Source organism: Mesoplodon bidens (genome assembly GCF_964165515.1).
Source record: "Mesoplodon bidens genome assembly, chromosome: 10".
In the NCBI taxonomy this organism is placed as follows: Eukaryota; Metazoa; Chordata; class Mammalia; order Artiodactyla; family Ziphiidae; genus Mesoplodon; species Mesoplodon bidens.
Genome location: NC_138172.1, coordinates 40,849,519 through 40,874,999, shown reverse-complemented (window position 1 = coordinate 40,874,999; position 25,481 = coordinate 40,849,519). Strand labels below are relative to the sequence as shown.

The following is a 25,481-nucleotide window of genomic DNA, read 5'->3' as shown; positions in this document are numbered from 1 at the left end:
CTGTGAACATGGGTGTGCAAATACCTCTTTGAGACTCTGCTTTCAGTTCTTTTGGATACATACCTAGGAGTGGAATTGCTGTGTCATATTGTTCTGTGTTTAACTTTTTGAGAAACCACCAAACTGCTTTCCACAGTGGCTACACCATTTTGCATCTCACCAGCAGTGCACAAGGGTTCCAGTATCGCCACATCTTCACCAACACTTGTTATTTTCTGTTTGGTTTTTTTTTTTCCTTTGATAATAGCTATCCTCGTGAGTGTGGTGTGAAGTGGTGTCTCATTGTGGTTTTGATTTATATTTCCCAGATGATTAATGATGTTAAACATCTTTTCATGTGCTTATTGGCCATTTGCACTTAATTTTTGTTAAAAATTGTTTTAGCTGTTTTTGTTCCTTTGCCTTTCCATATAAGTTTGAGAATAATCTTTATAGCTATAAAAATAATCTTGCTGGAATTTTGATAGGAATTGCATTAAATCTGTACACCAGTTTGGGGAGAATTGATGTCTTTATTGCATTGAGTCTTGTCATCCTTGGACACAGTATGTCTCTCCATTTATTTAGATCTTTGATGTCTTTCATCAGCATTTGTAGCATGTAAGTCCTCTAAATCAGCTTGTTGGATTTACACTGAAGTATTTACTTTTTTGAACAATTATATAATTATATTTCAAATTCTGGTTTACACACGTTAATGGATAGTATGTGGAAATACAGTTGATTTTCTATGTCAGTATTGTGTCCTGTAGCCTTATGTACTGTGACCTTGCTGAACTCACTCATTAGTTCTAGGTTAGTTCTGCGTGGGGTTTGGTGTTTCTGTGTGGGGTGGGAGTTGGTAGATTGCTTTGGATTTTGGACATAAACTGTCGTGTCATTAGCAAATAGGGATAGTATTATTTCTTATTTTCTAATGTGTATTCCTTTTATTTCATTTTCTTACCTTACTGCACTGGCTGGAACTTCCAGAACTGTGTTAAATAGCAGTGGTAGGAGTAGACATCCTTGCCTTTTTCTTCATTTTAGGGGAGAGCATTCAGTCTTTTACCAGTAAGTATGAAGTTAGCTAAAGTTTTTTTGTAGACATTCTTTATCAAGTTGAGGAAATTACCGTCTACTCCTAGTGTTTATCATGAATAGGTGTTGAATTTTGTAATATGGTTTTTCTACGTTGATTGAGAGGATCATGTGACTTCTTTTTCTTTTAACTTGTTAGTATGGTGGGTTATATTGATTGAGTTTTGAATATTGAACCTGCCTTTGGATCCCTGAAATAAACTGTACTTGGTCACAGTATATAGTTCTTTTCATATATTGCTGAATTCTATTTGCTAATATTTTGTTAAGGGTTTCTGCATCTATATTCATGAGGGATATTGGTCTGTAGTTTTCTCTTTTTTTTGTACGATCTTTGTCTAGTTTGGGTATTAGGCTAATACTGGCTTCATAAAATAAATTTGAGTTGTCCCCTCCTCTTCTATTTTCTGGAAGAGATTGTTTAGAATTGGTATTAGTTCTTTTTTAAATGTTTGGTGGAATTCTCTAGTGAAACCACCTGAGCCTGGAGACCTTCTTTTCAGGGGTTTTAAAATTACAAAATCGATTTCTTTATTAGCTATAGGGCTATTAAAATGATCAGGGTCTCATTTTGGAGGGGGAAGGGGAGGGGGAGTGTGAGCTAGGAGTAACATTTCTTCAGAGTCTACTGTTCACACTTACAGAGGAGGACACTAAGTAGCCCTAGCTCCTGTCCATCTGACCTCAGGCAGGTCACATACCCCAGTTATGATGGGGATTCAGATGCTGGGTTTGGCTATCCCTATCCAACGTTACGATATTTTTCTCAGAAGATAAACTGCTAGGAATTCGAAAAATGAGTCATCCATGCACCAGGTACCTGTTGCCCGTTTCTGCATCCCCCGCAGTGTTCCCAGTCAGTAAAACACTGTGTTTGCTTTATGCCTGTGATGCCTGTAGCGGATGCTATCACCCTGGTGTTTTCACACATGGGATCCTTTAAGACCTAACTGTTGAGCAGAGTGGGGGCCTTGAGGCACCACCAGGGTGCAATCAGAGCCGAAACCACTTTTAGTTAGAGCCCATCTATTAAGATCAGGAAGGAAGGTCCCCCTTTCCTGCATTTCCCCAGGACTTTCTCCAGACCACAGTGCTCAGAGCTCTGGCTCTTAATGGCAGAACTAGCCTCAGTAGTCTAGACCAATCATTTATTGGCTCATGTAATCAAACAGGAGAAAAGATAGGGTTGATGATGGGCCTGGGGGACTGAAATGCTGCTAAGACTCGTCCCTTCTGTGGTCAGCATCCTTCTCCCACTGCAGACTGCTTCATCACACACGGAAGGGGATGAAGCACCTGATAGCTCCTTGGTACCTGGAGGGATTGTCCCTCTTCCTTCTTCCTTATTTGAAAAATCCTGAGGAAGGGTCTAATTGGTAGGGCTTAGGTCATATTTTGTATAGTGTGGTGGGAATGAAGATAGAAGACATTCCCAGAAGAAGGTAAGGCACACTGAATACAGCTGACATGAGGTAGAGTCCATAGCTAGTCATGTTTGTTTGGAAGGTTTTTAGTGGCATGTATTGAAGCTACAAGTGTTTCTTTCTGTTAACCTTCAAGTAACCTAAAACTGTTAATAGATCATCATCATCGTACTATTATAGATCATTCATGGTTAATATATTATTATAGCAGTATTAATACATAGTTAATAGCTAAATTTATACTACACAGCTATATAGAGATCATATGATATCTAGTTGATAGTAAATAATAATAATAGATTGTTGTACTAGCCCTCAAGTGTTGTGGTTATTTGAAGATTTACTGTACCTACTTATATATGTAAGAAGATTTTGAAGGAAATGAGTAGAAAAATCACAGTGCCTCCTTCTCAGTCTTCCATATCCTTTTGTAAACTTAACTGAAAGAACCTGCAGTCCATTTTGACTATAACTTTTAGTGAAACTGCTTTTTTGTCTACAGGGTTAATTTATTTTCACAGGGAATTGTTGATTTTCTGGGCAGCTATTAAGGATAGAGTTGGTATTTTAATTTCAATAAATATTTACTGAACTGTTTAGGGGATGTACAAGACCCTTATTACCTCAAAGAGTTTGAAGTCCACTGGAGTAGGTAAGAACAGAATAGTACAATTCTTTTTTTTTTTTTTTTGCGTTACGCGGGCCTCTCACTGCTATGGCCTCTCCCGTTGCGGAGCACAGGCTCCGGACGCGCAGGCTCAGTGGCCATGGCTCATGGGCCTATGTGGGATCTTCCCGGACCAGGACACGAACCCGTGTCCCCTGCATCGGCAGGCGGACTCTCAACCACTGCGCCACCAGGGAAGCCCAGAAAAGTGCAATTCTTGAGACTGAAGCTTCCCATCTCTAACATGGAGTAGCCTTACTTGTCTCACGTGTAAGATTTTGGTTGCCGTGGAGAGGTGGGCTGAGCTGGCTTTGTGCTGGGTGGTCGCTGAATAACGTGGAGGATAGGTTGATACCTGAGGTTGGAAGGCAGATGCTTCAAGGCATCTCCACGCAGTCCATCTCCTATGTATCTGATGGACAAGGCTGCATTATTTGCTGAGGCTAATTAGCATTGAAACTCCATGGGGGTGGGGGGTTGGAGAAAGAATAATTGTATAACTATGATTAAGAAACTGAAGTTTTAGGGACTTCCCTGGTGGTCCAGTGGTAAAGAATCCGCCTTCCAATGCAGGGGACCTCGGGTTCAATCCCTGGTCGGGGAACTAAGATCCCACATGCCCTGTGCACCACAACTGAGCTCTCACGCCGCAACGAGAGAGAGAAAACCCGCAGGCCACAACTAGAGAGAAGCCCACGTGCTGCAACGAAGAGACCACGTGCCGCAACAAAAGATCCTGCATGCCTCAACCAAGATCCCTCATGTTGCAACTAAGACCCGATGCAGCCAAAAAAATAAAGAAAATAAATAATAATTTTTTTAAAAAAAAGAAAGAAACTGAAGTTTTTAAAACAAGGCATTTGGGGCTTCCCTGGTGGCGCAGTGGTTGAGAGTCTGCCTGCCGATGCAGAGGACGCGGGTTCGTGCCCCGGCCCGGGAAGATCCCACGTGCCGCAGAGCGGTTAGGCCCGTGAGCCATGGCAGCTGAGCCTGCGCGTCCGGAGCCTGTGCTCCGCGGCAGGAGAGGCCACAACAGTGAGAGGCCCGCGTACCGCAAAAACAAACAAACAAACAAACAAAAAAATAACAAGGCATTTGGTGGTTACAGGCTATTCATGACTCCAGAGTGAATGCCTTAGCTCACTTCCTTTTGAAGAGGAGCAAGCGTTGTATAAGACACTTTATCTCAGTGCTGGATTCCACAAAGTGCAGACAGATCATACTGGTTTGGCAGGGGAGTCTGTGAATACCAGCAGAAAATCAGGTGTGACGTGGGTGGAGAATGGGGGGGGGTCTTAGATAAGTGATCAGCATCTTCTTCTTTCTAGAGAATGTGTTCACATCCCTGTTCATAATATTTCTTCCTGTGACTCTAGAGCAGTGGTCAGCAAACTTTTTCTATAAAGAAGCAGATAGTAAATATTTTTGGCTTTGCAAGCCGTTGGTCACTATCACACCTACTCAGTTTTGCCATTGTATGAGCATGTCTGTGTTCCAATTAAACTTTATATATGGACACTGAAATTTGGATTTTATACAATTTTCACATGTCATGAAATATTAGGGTTGATTTTTTTCAACCATTTAAAAATGTAAAAACTACACTTAGGGGCTTCCCTGGTGGCGCAGTGGTTGAAAGTCTGCCTGCCGATGCAGGGGACACGGGTTTGTGCCCCGGTCTGGGAAGATCCCACATGCCGCGGAGCGCCTGGGCCCGTGAGCCATGGCCGCTGAGCCTGTGCGTCCGGAGCCTGTGCTCCGCAAAGAGAGAGGCCACAACAGTGAGAGGCCCACGTACCGCAAAAAAAACAAAAAACAAAAAACAAAAAACTACACTTAGCTCATGGGTCACAGAAAAAACCAAGAGGCAGGAAGGCCAAATTTTGGCCCATAACCATGGTTTGCCAACCCTTTCTCTAAAGGTCTTAAAAATAAATTCTATAAAGTTCTCAATTTAAGGACATTTTATTTATTTAACAAGCACTTATTTAGCACTTAATATGTGCTACGCACTGTTTTAAATGCCATGCATTAAATGCTAATTTAATCTTCACAATAACACAATGAGGGAGGTACTGTTTACCCCATTTTTGCAGATTTCGTGAATTGAGGCACAGTGAAGCTAAGTAACTAGTCCAGAGTTACACTGCTAGTAAATGGCAAAACCTAGATTTGAACCCAGGTAATTTAGTTCCAGAGTATGTTCTTATCTACCATGATATACTGTCTCTCTTAATTATTGACTTTCTAGCCCAAAGGAATTTTAGAGATTAACCCATCGCTACTCATTCTTACAGGCTCATTCTTACACACAAGATTCATAGTCTTTATGATTCAAATGTGTGCCTTAGTAAAATTATGGATTACTATTTATGCACTTTCAGCATCTCTTGTGACTGCCTAAACGCTTAATCTTAAACCCCACTGATCCCAAGGGTATTCTGTCTGCACAGGCAGGGCACTTAACTGTTCACTTATTGTTTAATTTATGTTCATTGTGGGCTCCTTGAAGGTAGGAGCAATAGTATCAAAATGTTTTCCATCAAAGAGAAATCAATTCTGGGTGTATCTTTTGCTTTCTTTGGGAACACCTGTCTCAGATTACTTCCAACTCAGATTTTGTCCTGCTGCTTTTCCTGCTTGAATAAGCAACTGGTTGAATCTTGCGCCTCACCTGCCTGTGATAGGGAACAGAATTTGTGGTGTCACGCTACACTATCCCTGTTGATCCAAGATACCACCAGGGCAGGGTCAGGAATGGAAGATTCCCCAGTCTTTCCAAGGAAGGAAATGGGAGGAGGGTGTGTGTGTGTGTGTGTGTGTGTGTGTGTGTTAAACAAAGTCAAAACTTAGGTAGACATGAGGTGCTGAGGATTTCTGGTTCCTTTTGCTCAGTCAAGGTCTCAGACACTACTAACTAGAAGGGACCTCTGAGAACCTCTGGTGCAGGGGTTCCTGTGCTACAGGGATTCTGCAGAGTTATTGCAGGGGGCCCTCAAATCTATATGTGCACCAATCTGTGGGCCAGATAAATTATATCGTTTAGGTGTAGGTACAGTTATTTTTCAAATGCATGTAGATTCCATCATGATTAAAAAGAAAGCTTTACTGAATTCGTGATAGGCTACTGTTATTAACACAGCTACTACCTTTTGAGAACCCTGATCCAGTTAAAGCCCTTTATTTACAGATGAAGAAACTGAGGCTCAGGGATAAAGGGAAGAGATTTGCCTGGGTCATACAGAAAAGGAACAGCTGGCCTTGAAATCGGTGCAGTTTATATGTATCATGTGGCTTGTGCTCTCCGTCTCCTCTGGCATGGGCACAGGTAGAGACTGGCAAGTATTTTGACCTTTGACCCCATGCTGAACTTTCTAATAATGCCTAATAGAGTGGTTGATTGTGATATTTTTTCCAGTATTTTTGGTGCTGCTTTTAAGAAGTTTTTTTAAACTAGTATATTCCTTGCTGTGCGCATATAAGTAATAATCCTATATTCCAACCTGGAAACCTGAGGTGTGGTAAAATTAGGCAGCTTGCTTGTATCTATAGTAGAGCTGGCCCTAAAACTCAGAGATTTAATCTCTCTACCAGGGTTCTATTAATCAGACAGAACTTGAGAGGATTTCAGTTATTTATATCTTGGTCTTTCATGGCCGTTGCTCTCAGCTGGGTGCAACAAAAAACTTTTAAATCTCTGTTAAGTGCCTGATGCTGAGCTGGGTGTTTTCACATGTATTGTATATAACTTAATTTAACGCGACCAAAGTTGCAATGCTGAGGCCCCTCTCAGAACAAGCTAAATAGCACTCTGCTCCAAAGCCCATCCATCCAGGTATTTATTTATTTATCTGTTCACCATTATGGAGCACCTCTGTTGTTTGCAAAAGTGCCCTTGAATTATTCCCATTGGTGGCCAGGCTAGGACAAATCAGCACAGATCCATCCCTCCAAACAAGACCCAGGATTGACAGCAACATCAGCTTGGTCTGCACAGGACAATACTTTTTTCCCATTGGAGCTTCAGGAATTTGGAGTGACCCTGGTCATTTGGTCAAATGATGTTCATATCAACCATTCTTAAATTAGATCTTCTCAAATACACTTGAGAAGTCAGATGAATAGGAATGGTCTCACTTTTTTAGTTGGGAAGCCAAATTTGGAGGGGATGCGTCTGAGGTAACATAACTGGTGAGGGCCTTCTAACTCCAATGTTGATGCTACACCACCTGTCTGGTGCACCACCACTGCTCAGGAAAAGGCTCTGTGTCCACTCTTTGTAGAAGCTAAGTGGCAAGAATGCTCAGTCTTTGCTGCAGTTTTAGTGGAAGTGGTTTGGGCTTTCCCGTTTGAATTGATTTTTTTTTTTTTCTTAGAAGCAAATTTCGCAGAATTGTATATACCTAGGAAGTCTTGTGATTGCCCCTAATTTGCTCCACAGATGCTGGTCATTGCAAATCATCCCACAGTGGTTAAGTGGCTGGCGCTGATACACACGTAGTAAGTGGTCCTGTGAGCACGGGCACTAGAGGTGTGTTGTGTACCTAATACCTTGATCCCACCTGGGTAACTTCCACATGTGTGTTCATGAGTTTAGCTCTTTCAGTTCAGAGTGTTTCATGACACCATAGATTCATTTCTTTCCTTCCCTCCTATCTTGGACTTTGAACCTGGGTCTTCCCAATACTTTACTATCTGATTCCATTTAATTCACTAATATTTAATTAAATTCATTTAATTTACTGTCTGATTCAATTGCATTACTAATACTTTATGATTATAATAAATATGGTTTTATTAATATTTATAATATTGTTTATTTAAAGGTAGGTATAGCAAAATGTGATTAAAGGTAGAGATATATGCCAGATAGCCTTAACTTTTCTGACCAATCAATTATATGTTGCTTATTGATTATTTTTTCCTAACTTCTGTAGCAGCAGTTCACATTTCTTTGCCACCTTAGGGATGGAAAAGGGAGGAGATTTGCAGTAACAGTGTGTAATTGAAGATCAGTGGAGAAAGTAGCCTTTGCGTGGGCCTGTGTAATTCAAGATGTTAAAATAGGGAACACACTGTCCTCCTGTATAAGCTGTAGTTTACAATATTAGATTTATCATTTGGATTTCCCATTTGCTTTGTCCCTTTTTTTTTTTTAGGGAACTTTTTATTTTGAGATAATTGTAGATTCACATGCAGTTAAGAAATATTAACAGTGAGATTCCCGTGTACCCTTTGCCCAGTTTCCCTCAGTGGTAATATCTTGCAAAATTATAGTACAGCATTACAAGCAGAATATTGACATTGACACAATCAGCTACTCTTATTCAGATTTGCCCAGTTTTACTTTCATTCACCTGTTTGTATTTAATTCTATATACTTTTATTATGTGTGTTAGTTTATTTTTCAATTCTAAAAATTTCCCAGTTGGCTGAGAACTTGAGCTGGGAGGGGTGTGTTATTTACTGGGTCCCTCTCAAACTCCACCAGTAAACAACTCAAGTATAATTTTCTTTCACATAATAGCTACTTAACTGGGGCAAGTTAATTCTAAATCTTGGTTTCCTCATCTATAAAATGGAATTCACAGTAGCTACTTAATGCAGAGGGTTGCTGTGAGGACTAAAATGAGAAAATATGTGTAATGGGTACTTAGCAAAAGGAACTTCATAAATGATCATCTCATTTTTTTTTTTTTTTAACTAAGAGTACAGTGAGAGTATTTGGGTTTTTTTTAAGCTTTTCACCATAGTGTATTATCCTAGGATTGTAGAACTGGAAGTTCCCTTAATAGTTTTAGAATCAGTGAAGGACTTCCCTAAACGTTCTTAGGTAATAAGCTGTTATTCTTTGTGATAAACTAAAATGTGCCTCCTTGTAACTTGCAGATCTGCCCTCATCCATGTGATAGCCCTTCTAGTCTTTGAGGACAGCTATAGTCATCCCTAAATTATCTGTCCTTTAGCCATTCCTCGTAAGATGTAGCTTCCAGACCCTTTTCCATCTTGGTCTCCCTCTTCTAGATAAAGACAAATTAGTTGTTCCCCTTAACTGAACACAGAATTCAGATGTAATCTGCCTAGCATATCCCAAGATAGGCCTGTCTTCTCTTTAGCTGAGCTTTTTTGGGAAATCAGGTCACCTAGTTCGTGCACATACAGCTTGTTCTTTTGTCTTCTGTTTACTTTGTAGATGGAAAATAAATGCATAGCAGTGTAACACAGCAAACTGAATGCACATTTTGCCCTCATTTCCTCCTGTAATCCCATTAAAATGATAGTAAGAGGGAAAAGAGAGATCAGCAAATGAGAGGTCAACGGAATGTTGAAGCCAGGAAGCAAGTGTGATGAACTTAGTGGGCCAGAGGAACTGAAGGTGCCTGCTTTGGCAGGGAGGGGTGGCAGGGAACTAACAAAGAGGATTTGTAATGCAGAACCCTGGAATAGCTCCAGAATCAGAGAAACCAAATACTGAAAACAGGAAGATTAGTTGAAAGTCTATGTGAAAAGCAGTTAGATGCCTACAGCCCCTCCTCTACTCTCTCAGGAGACAGATATTTTAGTCTTAGATATTGAACCAGAGGCACACCAAGCACAGAAGATGAGATAGAATATGGAGCAAAACTGAAAATAGGGGCTTTAAGACAAAGTTCTATATAGTGATTAATAGGACCATTCCCCTTTCTCACAGTTTTCAGAATATCTGCAGGCAGGTGCTCTCATGCAAGAGACTGAAAGATCCTTCTCTGATAAATTTAATCCCAGAGAAAAAGTCTTAACGATACTATCTACTTTTGGGGATCCTCAATAAAATGGCAGATTCTTCTTGCCTGATCACCCTAATGTGAAGCACACAAGTTGGCAAGCTTAGCTCCCATACACAGAGCTTTCAAACAGCTTCTAAAAGTATGAGCAGATAGCCAAGTGTCATGAGACATTTAAAGAACATAAAAGACAGAGTCCAGGAGACTTCCCTGGCGGTCCAGTGGTTAAGACTCTGCACTTCCAATGCAGAGGGTGTGGGTTCCATCCCTGTTTGGGGAACTGGGATCCCACATGCCGCATGGCCAAAATATAAAATAAAATAAAAAGTACTGTTCTGAAACTCTAAATGGTTCCTTAGGGGGAAAAAAAAAAAGAGTCCAAATCAAATGGAGGTGAAAAGAACTCAGGAAACAGTAAAATCAGGGAGGAGAAGAAGGAAAGATTTTAACTATAATATCTTGAGAGAGATTAGAGAAAATATTGCATGCATAAAAGATGAACTAGATTCTTTAAAAAAAAAAAAAAAAAAGAACCTCCAGAAAACAAGACCTCTTAGAATTAAAAATATGATGACTTCCTTGGCAGTCCAGTGGTAAGACTCTGTGCTCCCAATGTTGGGGGCACGGGTTCGACCCCTGGTTGAGGAACTAGGATCCCACATGCCACATGTCACGCCACCCCCCCAAAAAAGGAATTAAAAATATGATAGCAAATATGAAAAATACAACACAGAAATATTGAAAGGTAAAGTTAAAGACGATTCCCAGAAGATAGACCAAATGAAAGAGATGGAAAATTGGGGAGAACAGATAAAATAAATTATAGAGGATCATTCCAAGAGTTCTAACACCTGACTAATGGAAATTTGAGAAGAAATAAACAATAGAGAGGGGGAAATTATCAAAGAAATGGTATGAAAAGATGTTTTCAGAACTAAAATCATATCTATAGATTGATACAGCACAGTGAATGAAAGAAAACCAACTCCAAGTTACAGCCCTGTGAAATTGCAGATCTCTGAAGATAAAGAGAAAGTCCCAAAGCCTCTAGAGAGAATAGTCATATAATGTTAGTATTCAAAATGGCATTAGCTTGCTCAAAAGCCACAAACTAGGGCTTCTCTGGTGGCGCAGTGGTTGAGAGTCCGCCTGCCGATGCAGGGGACACGGGTTCGTGCCCTGGTCGGGGAAGATCCCACATGCCGCGGAGCGGCTGGGCCCGTGAGCCATGGCCGCTGAGCCTGCGCTCCGCAACAGGAGAGGCCACAACAGTGAGAGGGCCTCATACCGCAAAAAAAAAAAAAAAAAATTCTGACACAGGTGAATTCCCTGGCGGTCCAGTGGTTAGGACTCCTTGCTTTCACTGCCGAGGGCGTGGGTTCGATTCCTGGTTGGGGAACTAAGATCCCACAAGCCACATGGCATGGCAAAAAACCAAAATATTCTGACAGAAAAAAATATTCTCGACTTAGAATTTTATAGCCAGCTAAACTGTCACTCAAGTTTAAGGATAATAAAGACATTTTCAGACATTTTGTGCATATGCCCTCTGATATTGTGATATAATGAGAAATATGTTTTTGGTCTTTGTCCCTGGTTCCTGGCACAGAGCTCCTAAAATCATTATAACTTCCTGAGTAGTAAGGGTAATAAGAGCATCTTTTGTTGTAATATATGCCCTTTGTTCTCAGTTCCTGACACAAGAGCTTCTAAAACCCTTGGAATTTTCTGAGTGATAGGGGTAAGACGAGAAGTCAGCTAAGTTTACACTAATGAGGTAACTCTTTGTGGGCCCCTAGATAGCTTCAGGTTGGGGGCTCGTTGCCAGAAGAACCAACCATGTAATCAGAGGGTTGGAACTTTCAGCACCACCTCTCTGCCTCTGGGGAGGAGAGAGGGGCTGGAGATTGAGTTAATCACCAATGAGTTAATCAGTCATGCCTACAGAAAAATCCCATTCTAGAAAATTATCAAACCTGAAGAGGAGGTTTTGGGGACACCGCCCACACCCTGACCTTATAGCTGATGGGTCAGAAGTATGAGTGGCCCAGTTAGCATCTGAAGCAGGGGCAGTCTGGTGGGACTGAGTCCTTAACCTGTGGGGTCTGCACTAACTCTAGGTAGTTAGTGTCAGATTTGAATTAAATTGTAGGATACCAATTGGTATCTGGAAAGTTGGAGAATTGGTTGGTGTGAGAACAAACCCACACATATTGTGAAAGAAGTGCTGTGAGTTAAAAACAGTTTATAGTACACCCTTTCTTAGGAAGCTCTGCTAGAAGACACTTTTCACCAGAACAAGGGAATAATAAAGAAGAGGACTAAATGGGATCCAGGAAACAGGAGTTCCAATATAGGCAAGGGGAAAGGAATTCCCAGAAAGACAGAGTTCCAGTATGGATGTCACAAGAACAAACTGATAGGGTACCTGATGGAACATATTAAAGGGAGTTTTACACTTTATTATTCTCTTCAGGGAAAACAGAAATTATACCAACAAAGAAATGTAATCATAGTATACATCCTGGCTTGTCTACAAATAGTATTCACATAGATCTAATAATGCAATTCTTAATGTTAATTTGACCAAAATTTGGCATAATTCTATGGGAAAATGGAGATAGTATGTGAAGTAGTATGGAGTAGTATGTGAAGAGAGCATGTCAGAGCAAAATCCTAATCTTCCATCATAAGAATTAAATACATAACATAATAGTTATATTTTGCCACATAACAAATTACCCCAAAACCTAGTGACTTAAAATAACAGATATTTATTATCTCACAGTTTCTGTGGGTCAGGAATTGAGAAGCAGGATTTGAGAAGCTCTCATGAGGTTACAGTCCAGGTGTCACCTTGGGCTGCAGTCATCTGGGCCTCTCAGGATATGTTGTTATCTGGCTTCCCTGAGAGCATGTGACCCAGGAGAGACAATTAGAGGAATTTGCAGTGTGTTTTATGACCTAGCCTTAACGTGACATACCATCAGCACTTCTGCTACGTTCCATCAGTCACACAGACCAACCCTGAGACACTGTGGGAGGGACCTGCACAACATGAATACCAGAAGGCAGGGATGAGTTGGGAGCTATTTGGAGGCTGACTACCACAAGTAATAACTAAAAGTGAAAATTCAAGAAATAATATTAGAGGCATATTACTTAGAAAGATAGAGATAAATACCAGAAGAAAGTGGCTGCCCTGGGAACAGAAATCAGGGAAACAGAAACTTCTGGTTTTCATTATAAGCCTTGTAGAACAACTTTAAGAAGTATTTGCATTTATTACTGTGATTTTTTTTTAATTATGAAAAACCCTCAAAGCATGCAGCCATTTAATGTCCCCAACACTGGTAGTAGAACAACACATGGATTATATGAGGAACTCCTAGAATCTGAATCTAGTAAGGATCCTTTGGTATTTGGATGGTTGTGTGCTTGATCTTGAAGGACAGTTTACAGATAATAAACCTAAAGTTCAGTGAAAAAGAGGACATAGTGACAGAACCTGAGCTAGAATCCTTGAATAAATATGACACAAAGAGATGAGCATCAGATAGTGAGATGGCTCTGGCATTTCACTAATGTGGAACTTAGGTGAAGGGGAAGAAAAAAAAGACTGTTTGCTCTTTCTGAAGAGTAGAAAATTCTGAAGTGGAAATGTTTATGTGTCTTGGAGCTATAAATGGCAAAGTTAAAGGGAGTATCCTTTTGGCAGATAGTTGGAAAGCACTTTACGGAACTCCCCAGGCTAAGGATGTGTTCCTGAGCGTTTGGTACAAGTTAGAGAGAGAGTCTGCCTCTGTCCACATGAGCCCTGTGGGCCATGCAGAGCACTGGCCAGTCCACAGCCCCAGTCCTTCCAGCTGCTGCTGCCAGGGTCATGTTCCTTAGAGGACTCTGGGCTCCTTGTGGTCTACCACAGCCTGGTTGGTGCCCAGGGACCCCCTAACATCTGTGCCCACAATGCCTCCTCTGTCCTTGATCCCCACATGCACCCTCTATTCAAGCTTGGTCTTGTTTCTCCTCATCTCTTCCTGTCATTGTCTGTTTACTCTTCTGGAGGAACCTACTGTTAGGTGCTTCAGCGTTCTTGGCCAGTTTGTCTCTTCCATCTGCCATCTAATAAAATTGGAATCAGGATAAAGTGTTCGAGAAATCAGGTCTTTGAGTTGGTGGGGGGAGTTTGGAGGGGTGCAGTGAAGCTTGCCATATAAATAAAAACTTTTAACCATTTTAATACCTTATGAAAATGTGTTGTCTACATTCTCCTACTATAACCGCGTATGTTGAGTTTAAAATACTTCAGGGTCTCCATGAAAAGCCTCGGCTGTCACATACTGGGATGCCTTCAGTACCACTCCAGTGGGCAGAGAGTTGAGCTGTGGAAGGGGCAGGGTGGGTTTTTGTATTTGCATTCCTCAATATCTGTCTTTGTATTTTACTTTGCCCGCAGATTGGGGACCACAAATTCAGTGCTCACCGGATCGTCTTAGCAGCCTCAATCCCGTATTTCCACGCTATGTTTACAAATGACATGATGGAGTGCAAGCAGGATGAGATTGTAATGCAAGGAATGGACCCAAGGTACTAAATTCCTCCATCAGGTTTCACAACCTGCTTTCTAGGTGCAGTTTCAGCCTTGTGTTTGGTGCCCTTTGAGGGCCTTCCAGCAGGACCCAGTATCTAGCACAGCTCCACACACATAGTAGGTGACCAGTAAACAAGCTAGAACCTCAGCCAGTGGCCTGAGACAGGGTTAAAATAAGGAGAGTTTTGATGTGTTTTAACTCAATGAGAGTAACACGTCTCATAGGAACTAGAGTCCAAGATACGTTTTTAAAACTAGGACTGGGTACAAAGTTAGTGGTATATTATTCTCTTCACTCTTCTGTGCTAGGCTTTTTAGCTGGCAGACTAGTCTTTCAAATAAGTGTCTTCATTCATTACCCTTCCCATCAGTCCAGAACATTGTTGTCCACTCTTGTCCAACTTTCTGCCTCGATGGAGATGTTCTGTTTGTTCTCTCCAAATTGGTAGTCACTAACACATGTAGCTGTTGAGCGCTTGAAATGTGACTAGTGGGACTGGGGGACTGAATTTTAAATACTATTTAATTTTAATTCATTTAAATTTAATTTTAGGGGAATTCCCTGGCAGTCCAGTGGTTAGGACTCCATGCTTTCACTGCTGAGGGCCTGGGTTCAATCCCTGGTCGGAGAACTAAGATCCTGCAAGCCACGCAGTGTGGCCAAGAAATAAATAAATAAATAGATAGATAAATAAATAAATAAAACATAATCATAAATTTAGTTTTAATTAGCCACGTGTGTCTACTGGCTGTTAATGGGATGACGCAGGTCGAGAAAGTAGCAGAAATCATGGTTATTTGATGGGTGAGAAAACTGAAGCCCGGGACTTCCCTGGTGGAGCAGTGGTTAAGAATCCGCCTGCCAATGCAGGGGACACAGGTTTGAGCCCTGGTCTGGGAAGATCCCACATGCCGCAGAGCAACTAAGCCCATGCACCGCGACTACTGAGCCTGCGTTCTAGAGCCCACGAGCCACAACTGCTGAGCCCGCGTGCTACAACTGCTGAAACTCATGCGCTCTAGGGCCCATGCTCCGCAACAAGAGAAACCATGGCAATGAGAAGCCCGCACACCACAACGAAGGGTAACCCCCACACGCTGCAACTAGAAAAAGCCTACGCGCAGCAATGAAGACCCAATGTAGCGAAAAAAATAAATAAGTAAAATTTAAAATAGAAGAAAACTGAAGTCCAAGGAGGTCAAGCCCAGAGTTTATCCCATCTAAACGTCTTTCAGTGTCCCAGAAAGCCCTCCATAACGGAATCATTGGCTCCAAATGTCAGTAGTGCTGAGGTTGAGAAATTCTGCCCTAGATAAATTTTAGGGTCAGGAGGCAGTACTGTAAACCCTGAAATTGCATCATTTACACACTTACTTAAAGTTATCCTTACATCTAGACCCTCTTTACAGAAATACTTTCCTGACTTCTGTATAAAGGCTTTATATAAACATATTCCACATTATGCCTTTTGGGGCCTTGAAAGGAAAAAGGCATATTTTATGACTTAAAAGATTTTACTGCAAGTCTGTGAGCCGAGGCTCTGTGTTTATAACCTAGGCTACATCCAAGGGTCCACTGTGCACCTACTATGTACCTGGCATTGTTCTGGGGTCTGGGCATGCAGCAGCAAACAGGACACGCAAGATTCTTGTTGGGAGAGAGACAATAAATAAACCAATAACTCCAAAATATTAGCCAGTAAGCTGTCATTGGTTGCCTAACGTCTTAATCTCCCCGTGGTGAAAACTTGAAGGAAAGGAGCTAGGAAACTGTATGGTACCTTCTGGATGATTGAAGGTGATTTGCCCCAGTACATGGAGAGGATCTGTATACGCACTGCAAGGGTGCAATCTCAGGCCAGCTACTTGTAATGAAAGACATAGAAGTGTGTCTATATCCAAGGGCAGTTGTACACTCTCATCTCTGAGGTCTGTGTCTGACAGAGCCATGCTAATCACCATGCACCGTCCAAGTGCTTCATTTAACAGACTGAGCACCTGTGATCTGTGCTGCTGTAGGTACTGAGGTATAGCAGAGGAAACAGAAAGCACCTCTTATTATTCCAACTTGCTGGTAGTGGTGATCTGGCAGTAAACAAATACATACATGATATGGCTGGGAAGTGAAAGTGATACAAGAAAAGTAAAGCAGAATAAAGGCTAGCGAATGATGGTGAGGGTCTGTGCTATTTCAGGGTGATCAGGAAAGCCCTCTGTGATGAGGTGATATTTGAGCCAAGACCTTAGTTGGAGTGAGGGAGCAAGACCTCTGGGGGAGGAGCCATTCAAACAGAGGGAGTAGCCAGTGCAAAGGCCCTGAAGTGAGAGTGTGTTCAGCATATTGGAATAGAGTGTGGGGGAAAGAGTAGAAGGTGATGAGGTCAGAGAGATGGAAAGGGGCCAGACCACATACAGCCCTATAGACAGAATTTGGATTTCATTCTTGGTGTGAATTGGAAGGCAGAAAAAAATGTTGGAAACCTCAGGCTGGAAACTTATCCCAAAGAAATAATCCAAAAATGTTATTTATAATAGCTATTATGCTTACCAATAAAGGAAATAAATTATAGCACATTTACGTGTTGGATTACTGTATAGCAGCCGTTGAAAATGTCAAACATGGGGAGTTCCCTGGCGATCTAGTGGTTAGGACTCAGCGTTCCCACTGCCATAGCCCACGTTCAATCCCTGGTCGGGGGGAACTGAGATCCCACAAACCGCGTGGCACTGCCAAAAAAAAAAGAAAGTTGAACATGAAGTCAGTGTAGAAACATGGGAAAGGGCTTCATAAGTATTACATGATTATATCCATACAACTTAAGCATGCAGGCAAATAGGAAATGAAATTTAATCTAGAAAAATGACTACAGTTGACTCAGTAGTGAGATTCTGGGTCATTGCTTTGTCTTTTCAGAACCTTCTATAATAAAATCATTTGGGCAGTAAAGACAACCTAAGAAGTAGAATGATAGCTATGGTGAAGTAATTATTCCATTCAGGTAGATTCTCAAAGGGCGTGGGCTAAATGTATTTGAGAGCGGGGCCCACCCGTTCCTCAGGTAACAATGTCAGCTTCCTTAGGGCCTGAGTATCCTGTGGGCTGAACACCATCTCTGAAGAGCGTCTTTCCTCTTTCCTCTAGCGCCCTGGAAGCTCTGATCAACTTCGCCTACAACGGCCACCTTGCCATTGACCAGCAAAACGTCCAGTCGTTGCTGATGGGGGCAAGTTTCCTGCAGCTGCAGAGCATCAAAGACGCCTGCTGCACATTCCTCCGAGAACGGTGAGGTGATGTGATGGGCTTGGCCTGTGTCGGGGAGCAGACCGTTTCATTTCTGGGACCCCCTGCCGGTTTGCTGAGTCTTTGGGGGCATGGAGAGTCGCAAGAAGGGAGTGAGCTGGGAAGATAACTCTGCAGAAATGACCCTTCTTGAAATCAGTATCAAGCAGTACCCGGTTCTTTGGGATGAACCTTTCAGGGACATGATTTATGGAGCTTTGCCTGCACTCTCCCTTGGTCTGACATGTACCTCTTCTTCTGGTCCTCTCTGTCCAATCTAACCAGCCACCACCAGATTTATTCAGTGCTCCCTAACTGTTCCACAGCTGTCTCCCTCTTTGTTTAGGTCCTTCTCTCTCCTTGAATTTCTTGGCCTTCTTTTTTCCTTCTGCTCTGCAAGAACCCACCCAAATTTCACCTCCTGAAATTCTCTGTCCCCTTCAGTCCCTGGGAGCAATCATTATATGCTCCTTTAGAGTAAGGCCATGGATTATACCCCTACCTACGTCCAGTACTTGGCCATGACCTTTTGAGGACTGAGCAGATAAGAAGGCTCTTCCTCCCCCTCAAGAGGCAGAGCTCTTAGCCACAAGGTAAAAGCCACCTTTAACCACTAGAGGCTTGGGGGTGAGGGTTAGTGCTGGGCTACACACAGGCAGGGAGAAACCAGAACAGTGCCCCTCTGTGGTCTCTCCAAGGCCTGGCTCCGCCTGAGCTCCTCTGATCACAAGGCCCCTGGCCTGAAGACCAGCATTCCTCTGCCTCAGACCTGGCCTCCTGAACCTCATCCCTTCTTAGAGCCAACCTCTCCCTCCCCCATTTCTGTTCCACCAGCTCAACTCACTTAGCGGCTCTGTGGACCCTGCCTGAGGTCCACATCCTGCCTATGGTGCTCACGGGCATCAGTGAGCACTGCTGTGTGTGCAGATGGTCTTAACGACCGTGGTAATGATGCTAACACTCAGGGGCACTCTGTGCTGGTTTCGTTGGGAGGTAGGTGGTCTGTTCGGGTTTTGCAGCTGGAGACCACGTAGTGAGTGCAGCCCCAGAGCCTGGCTTAACCTGCCCTAGGATGCCTTCTGGGTCAGGCTAGAGAGCTGCGTGTGATGGGCTTGTAGGGCACACACTGTCTGTCCTACATTATTTGCGAGCTTAAGGACGCAGACTGGACTTGGTTCATCTCTGTATTCCCACAGAATTTGGAGAATGACTAAGGCCCTGTGGAAAGGATGAAGTTGGCCATTCTCACAAGGGGACAACAGCTCCACCTAGGGGCGTTTGAGTTCCTCACTGTCAACACTGGATCCAGGCTCTATTATAAAGTAGTGTCATGTAAAAGATGCTTAGAAGTGATTTTTAGACCAGTGCAGTTTTTACATGCACCAGTGACATATTAGGAAAAGGTACTTTTAGCACAAAGCCTGATGCTTTGAGTCTGTCCTTGACATTTTTCTTTTCAGCACTGGGAGCCCCCTTCTGAAGCCTAAACTCACACCTTATTCCTGTTTTTATTCTCTGCCACAGGCCCCAGAGGTTTGGCCTTTCTGTTTTCTTTTCAATAGCTACCATCACTGCCTGTGTTCCTGGGGGTGGTTTTCCCTGAGCCTGGCTGCAGAGTGTGATGGAGTCTCGCAGCTGCCCCCTTCCTGTGTGTTCTTGAAGACAAGCATGTGGGCCCTTCAGTTTCTAGGTTTGATTACTGAAGACTTGAGGGAAACCATCCTGAGCGGTTGTGAAAAGGACAGGGCATGACAGTACAGAAAAGCTGCAAAGCCGTCAGAGTCCTGAGAGCAGTAGTTCCTGAGGCCATTTTGCCTGTTAGGTATTCAGCCTGCTGATTTTTTTTTTTTCCCCCATGAGGTTGGGGTTGATTTTTTTCTGTGGCTCCTTATCCAGCCTTCAGATGAATGGACCTCCTTGTTTTTAGGTGAGGATTGGAGGTGTGTATTTTCCAAAATTCTTCTCTCAGAACTGGATCAGAACATCAGATGCGTCAATGAACCAAGCCAATAACTTATTTAATTCAAGTCAATAAAGCATTACATCTTATCATGGTCAAGCTATGTCCGCAAGGAAGGAGGTTGTAAAGTGGCTGTTGACAGATATGGGTCTCTATCTGCCCTTTGGGTTATTGCCCCTCTTGTCTTCCTCCTTCTCCTGAATGGTCCCCTCTCCTGCATGGCAGCTCTCCCTCCCTTTTCCCCACCAGTTGGCTTACAGACAGGCTCCCCACATCCTACCCTCTTAGATGTGAAAGCCCACTTCAGTGGAAAGTGTGTTTTGTGCTTAATTATTCCAAGCCAGTCAAAGACAACCAAAGGTGAGGCACAGGAATCCTAACCTGGGAGGGAAAGGATGGAAATGTGTGCCAGTCAGCAAAGTGGATCATCCTGTCCTGTGTCTTTGGACTCTATCCAGTTTCTTATCCGTGGTATTTGAACCCTCCTCTTGACTTGATGTCAGAGTAGTAGGGATGAGTGAAGCACATGCTGTAGAGGCCCAGGGAGGGTCTGTCCTCGTATCTGATCTGCCATACGTGCTTTTAACAAGTCTCAACCAGGAGAAAGGCTAACGTTACTTGACAGATGACTGAGCTGACATTCTGACCCTGAGTCCCGTATTTCTCCCTGGCCATGCTGCTTGCCCAGGGGTGCTCAATGCTTATGTTTCCTTGGCCTTTGGAAATGGCCTAGGTTTCCAAAGCAATGGACAGAGCCAGTTTAGGCTAGAATGAAACAACAGCTATGCAGAATTTAGACTAGTCATAAAGCCAGGCTCCTGAGATGCTCTGCCCTTTCAGTCCCTGACAGGTTTGCTACTTACTGGCGGTGGGCAATGGTGAATACTGATTAGTAAGTATAGCTTACTGTAACCCTTAAATCAATATGGGGGGGAGGGGGAAGAGAAAGCGTTCTCACAAAGAAGAGTAAACCTGGGCAATTTTAATCTAATATGTACCATCTCCCATCACAAGATTGTCAGTCACAAAATCAAAATAAGAAAAGCCATATCCCCCATGGTCCACTGCTGTCACCAAGATTTTGGAACCACATTGGGCTCATTTGGAATTTTCTCAAGTGTAATAGTAGTAAGAAAAACAACCATATTAAAAATTAAACCAGAAGCTAACTTCATACCAAGCACTATGTCGGATGCATTTCCTACATTCCTACTTAGTCATGGCCACAGCCCTAGGAGGTGAGTAGCTGTTGTCATCACCTTTTCTAGGCAAGGCTATTACTGACACTTGAGGAGCCTAAGGAATCCACCCAAGTTGCCCAGTGTGGCAGGGTCAGAATTTACCCTGGGTTTCCCTGGCCCTGATGAGTGCAGGTCTGTCTCGGGACTGTGGGAATGTGCACAAAAGGCCAGAGTTCAATCTCAGCACCACCACTTGCTTGTAGAGGGACGATGAGCACATTTCTTAGTTTCTCCGAAACTCAGTTTTCCACCTAAAAATGAGAGCAATTACTACTGTGGAGTGTTGTTTAAAAGATCCTGGAGAATGTGTCTAGAAGCCCTGGCAAAGTACTTGACTCACTGATGGTGCCAAATAAGTGATAGCTGCCGCTGTTGACTGAACAGTCAGGCCCATAGAGCCTCTTTTTGTTTAAAAAAAAAAAAAAGGAAAGAAAAAAGTGTAAGGGTCCTGATATTAAAGAAGTCATCTCTCCATGTGGTTTAAACTCTCATTCTACATATTCAGGGCCTTCCCGGTGACCAGAGGCGGACATTCAATCAAGAATGTCAACCACTGAAAGAAAGCAAAGTTTTCCAGTATGTGCTCTATTCCTCTCTCCTGAGAGCTGCTTCCCAGGACTTCCCAGAGAGCTCACTCCACATAGACACATGGAGCACTAGGCCCAAGAGGCAGGCTCCTTTGAGGATAATCTGCCTTTTTTTTTTTTTTTTTTTTTTTTTTGGCGGCGTTGGGTCTTCATTGCTGCACGCGGGCTTTCTCTAGTTGCAGCAAGCAGGGGCTACTCTTCGTTGTGTGCGGACTTCTCATTGTGGTGGCTTCTCTTGTTGAGGAGCACGGGCTCTAGGCATGTGGGCTTCAATAGTTGGGGCGCATGGGCTTCAGTAGTTCTGGCTTGTGGGCTGTAGAGTGTAGACTCAGTAGTTGTGGTGCACGGGCTTAGCTGCTCTGCAGCATGTGGGATCTTCCCGGACCAGGGCTTGAACCTGTGTCCCCTGTGTTGGCAGGCGGATTCTTAACCACTGCGCCACCAGGAAAGCCCCTGCTTTATTTTTATACCTTTACAAGTTGAGTCCCAGAGAAGCTCACCTGATGTCACGCAGGGGGTTTCCACTAAAGCTGAGGACAGAGCTTGTTTTTTTTTCCATTCTGTAACTCTACCCAGAACCAACTTGAGAATGATCAAAGATAACCTTCTTTCTCTAACTTTTTTCTTTTTATCTTCTCTTATGCCAAAAGGCTTCACCCCAAAAACTGCCTGGGTGTACGCCAGTTTGCTGAGACCATGATGTGTGCTGTGCTATACGACGCGGCCAACAGCTTCATCCACCAGCACTTTGTGGAGGTGTCCATGTCGGAAGAATTCCTGGCCCTGCCCCTGGAAGACGTGCTTGAGCTGGTGTCTCGGGATGAGCTGAATGTGAAATCAGAGGAGCAGGTCTGTAGAGCAGTCCAGAGGTGACATGGGGGCTGCTGCTCTTTCTAACCTTTGTTTTCTATTTTACTTTTTTCAAAATGTAGATCATGGTGTGTGCACAGCTGTTGTTTATTATGGGTTTGCTTTATCATACCATATGCATTTTTCATGAAAACTTTTTACACATTTTAGTGTCTAAATAATATTCAGCTGATTTTTATCAATCCTGTGACCCTCATTCTTCAATGTTCAGGTTATTTCCAAAATTTACTATTAGAAATAATGTTTCTGTGAACCGGAAATGAGCATAGATAACTTTCTGGAAGAGTCTTACTCTAAAGGAGAGTAGAGCGTGGGGGCAGTTGCTGGGGGGTGGGAATATGAAGTCAAGAGCATTTTGGTTTTTTTAAGATGAGAGAAATTACAGTACAGTTGGACTGCTGATGGGAATTTTCCGGAAGAGAGGGAAGAATTGGTAATGTAGGAGAAAAGGGAGAATGGTGTCCTGGGGTAGGTGAGAAGAGACAGTGTAGGGCACGGGGTGTGTGTTTGAGAGGAGCTTAGGCTGTTCACATCCACGGCCACAAGAGGGAGAAGGAGAGCACATGCCCTGCACAGGGGGAGGATGGATGGGTGGGAAGGGAGATGCTGGGAGTTTTTATTCACACTCTCTTCTTGTTTGTTTCTGTGTTTTCATCTGAGAGTGAGGATGAGGGAGGAATGTTAGACGTTTGAGGAGAGATGAAAAGGTATGAACCAGTCCTCTAGGAAAGGGGGAGAGTAAATGGATGAAGCTCAGGAAATGGAGAGGGCTGGATAGGAAGCAGGGCCAGATGAGATTTTCAGTCACAAGTTCAATATGAGCTGGTCAGCCCTGTTGTGTGTTTTCTATCAGCTGCATATACTGGTGCAGGGTAGGGGATGAATTGGATATAAAGAGCTGGACTTCAGCAGGGTACAGATTTTTTTCCAGGTAAGTGTGATTAAGAGAGATAGGAGACTAGCATGGCAATAATGACCCTTGGAATCCGTGTCGGGTGAGAGAAAGGTGAGGAAATAGGCTGCAGGGGACCTGAGAGGGAGCCATGCCCAAGGCTAAGTGGAGTTGGTTGCATGGAAGAGGAGGTGAAGCTATTGGCCAGGTGAGGTGTGGGTGATCACAGGGTCCTCTGAGGACAAAGAAGACATCTTCTTGAAGCGGTCAAGAAAAGATTAAATGAGAGTGTAGGGTGTTAGTAGCCAGAGAGGAGTGAAGGACATCTTTCTGTTCAACTGAAGTTTGGTGCAAGGTGTCTTAAGAGGACAGTGAGTCAATGTTTCTTTGAGCAGAGGGTGACGAGGGCTGAGCAGTGAAGGGCGTCGGATGTGGGGGGAATTGGACCTGGCCCTGCAGGCACCCAGAGCACCACTGCAGCAAGGCCTCTGCTCGTCTCGTCAGTTGGTCATGAGTCCTGGCCTATCATGAAGCCGTGCCTCGGCAGAAGGAGCCCCAGGCTCCAGGAGGCAAGCCGTTGGGATGTTAGTCCCAACTCAGCTCATTTCCTTAATGTCTGAAGAGTCCTCACCCTTTCGTATTAGTGACCGTTAGAAAAGTGAACTCTCAGCTCAGCAGTGTGGGCCCTGAGATTTGTAGGAAGAACCCCATCCCAAGAGCAAGGGGTTCTGTCCCTGGCTCTTCCACTAGGTAATATGACCCAGGGCAGCTCACATCTGTTGCAGTGATGCATTCTACAAGGGCTGTGGGGCTTTAGAGGGAGATATCCTTGTGACCAGAGCCATTAGGGAAGCCTCCTTGGAGAACACGGATCTGGATCCAGGCCTTAAAAGAAATGGGAAAGGATTTAGATAGAAAGGAAGAGATGGGGGTATTCGAGGTAAAAGGGACACCTGGCCTGGCTAGAGAAGAGGGTGCAGGAGCAGTGGGAGGGAAGGTCAACAGCACTTTGTTACAGTACAGGAAGGAAGAAGGAAGCTTTGACAGGTTTTCGTTAGGAAGTCATAATGAAAGCCAGGAAGGTGTTGCAGTAACCTAGGCTTGCCTTTCAAGAGAGTGGACTGAATGGGGTAGCTGGGGACGTGGAGAGAAAACAGTGGATTCAGGAGACAAGTAGGAGGAAAGATTGGTGGGCCCAGTATAGGGAGCAGAGGGTTTGAGATTGGGGGGTACAGGGCTGTGGCGTACGGGTGGAGGAGTTGCCGCCAGAGCTTCCCGTCTCTGTTGTGACAGGTCTTTGAGGCCGTGTTGGCCTGGGTCAGATACGACCGGGAGCAGAGGGGACCCTGCCTGCCTGAGCTGCTGTCCAACATCCGCCTGCCCCTCTGCCGGCCCCAGTTCCTGTCAGACCGAGTGCAGCAGGATGACCTGGTGCGTTGCTGCCACAAATGCAGGTGAGCAGAGGTGGGGCCTGCACGAGGATGATGCCGAGGGTCTGGACGGAGAAGAGAACTTGGCCACTTAGCTCGGGGGAGGAAGGATTTGGAGTGGTCGTTCTTAATTCACAGCACACAGATTGATCTGCCTTCTGTCTAGAACCTGGAAGAGCCCGAGTCTCTCACCTCGGGCAAAGAAATGTGCCGCATGGGAGCATCAAGGCAAAAGGTGCTTCCTCCCCTAAGTTATCTGAGGATTTTCTAGCATCTCTTTCCATTGAGCTGTTTATGGACCTACAGGCGTCTATACTGCCTGCCCGGACCCTGTCCACACCAGCAGCTGACTTATTGGTGACTTCCTGGGGCTCCTCATCCTCTTCAGTAAACATTAGTCAGTGTGCTGGCCTCAGGTGGGTCTGCCCAGCTACAGTGATGGGCAGGGGTGGGGCATGTTCAGCAGCATGCAAAACTGTTAGCCAGAATAAATCAAAAACAACAGGGTGCAGCAGAGCCACCAAAACAGCTCAGGACACGGCAGCCCTGTAGAAGGATGGTTATAAAAGTAGAGCAGCAGAGGAAAATATGCATCTTCCTTCAAACTGCTCCTCATATTCACAGCTGGTTCAGGAGGAAGTCAGTGGCGTGGTCCACTGGCGTGGTCCACGCAGCGTGAAAGTGTGTGTGTCAGG

General features: G+C 43.8%; 1 protein-coding gene across 4 annotated transcripts in view; it reads left to right on the top strand.

The window, feature by feature from the left end:
• The window catches only part of KLHL18 (kelch like family member 18), a 54,639-nt gene that overhangs the window by 16,985 nt on the left and 12,173 nt on the right, over positions 1 to 25,481 (top strand). For 2 of the 4 annotated variants that reach the window (XM_081247508.1, XM_081247505.1), the window contains exons 2-5: positions 14,392 to 14,522; positions 17,669 to 17,809; positions 22,245 to 22,443; positions 24,650 to 24,810. In XM_081247508.1, coding sequence (XP_081103634.1) covers positions 14,392 to 14,522; positions 17,669 to 17,809; positions 22,245 to 22,443; positions 24,650 to 24,810 — 632 coding nt within the window. Of the gene's footprint in view, positions 1 to 7,611; positions 7,703 to 14,391; positions 14,523 to 17,668; positions 17,810 to 22,244; positions 22,444 to 24,649; positions 24,811 to 25,481 lie in introns of those variants that run through there. The other 2 variants (XM_081247506.1, XM_081247507.1) reach the window with 2 other exon arrangements.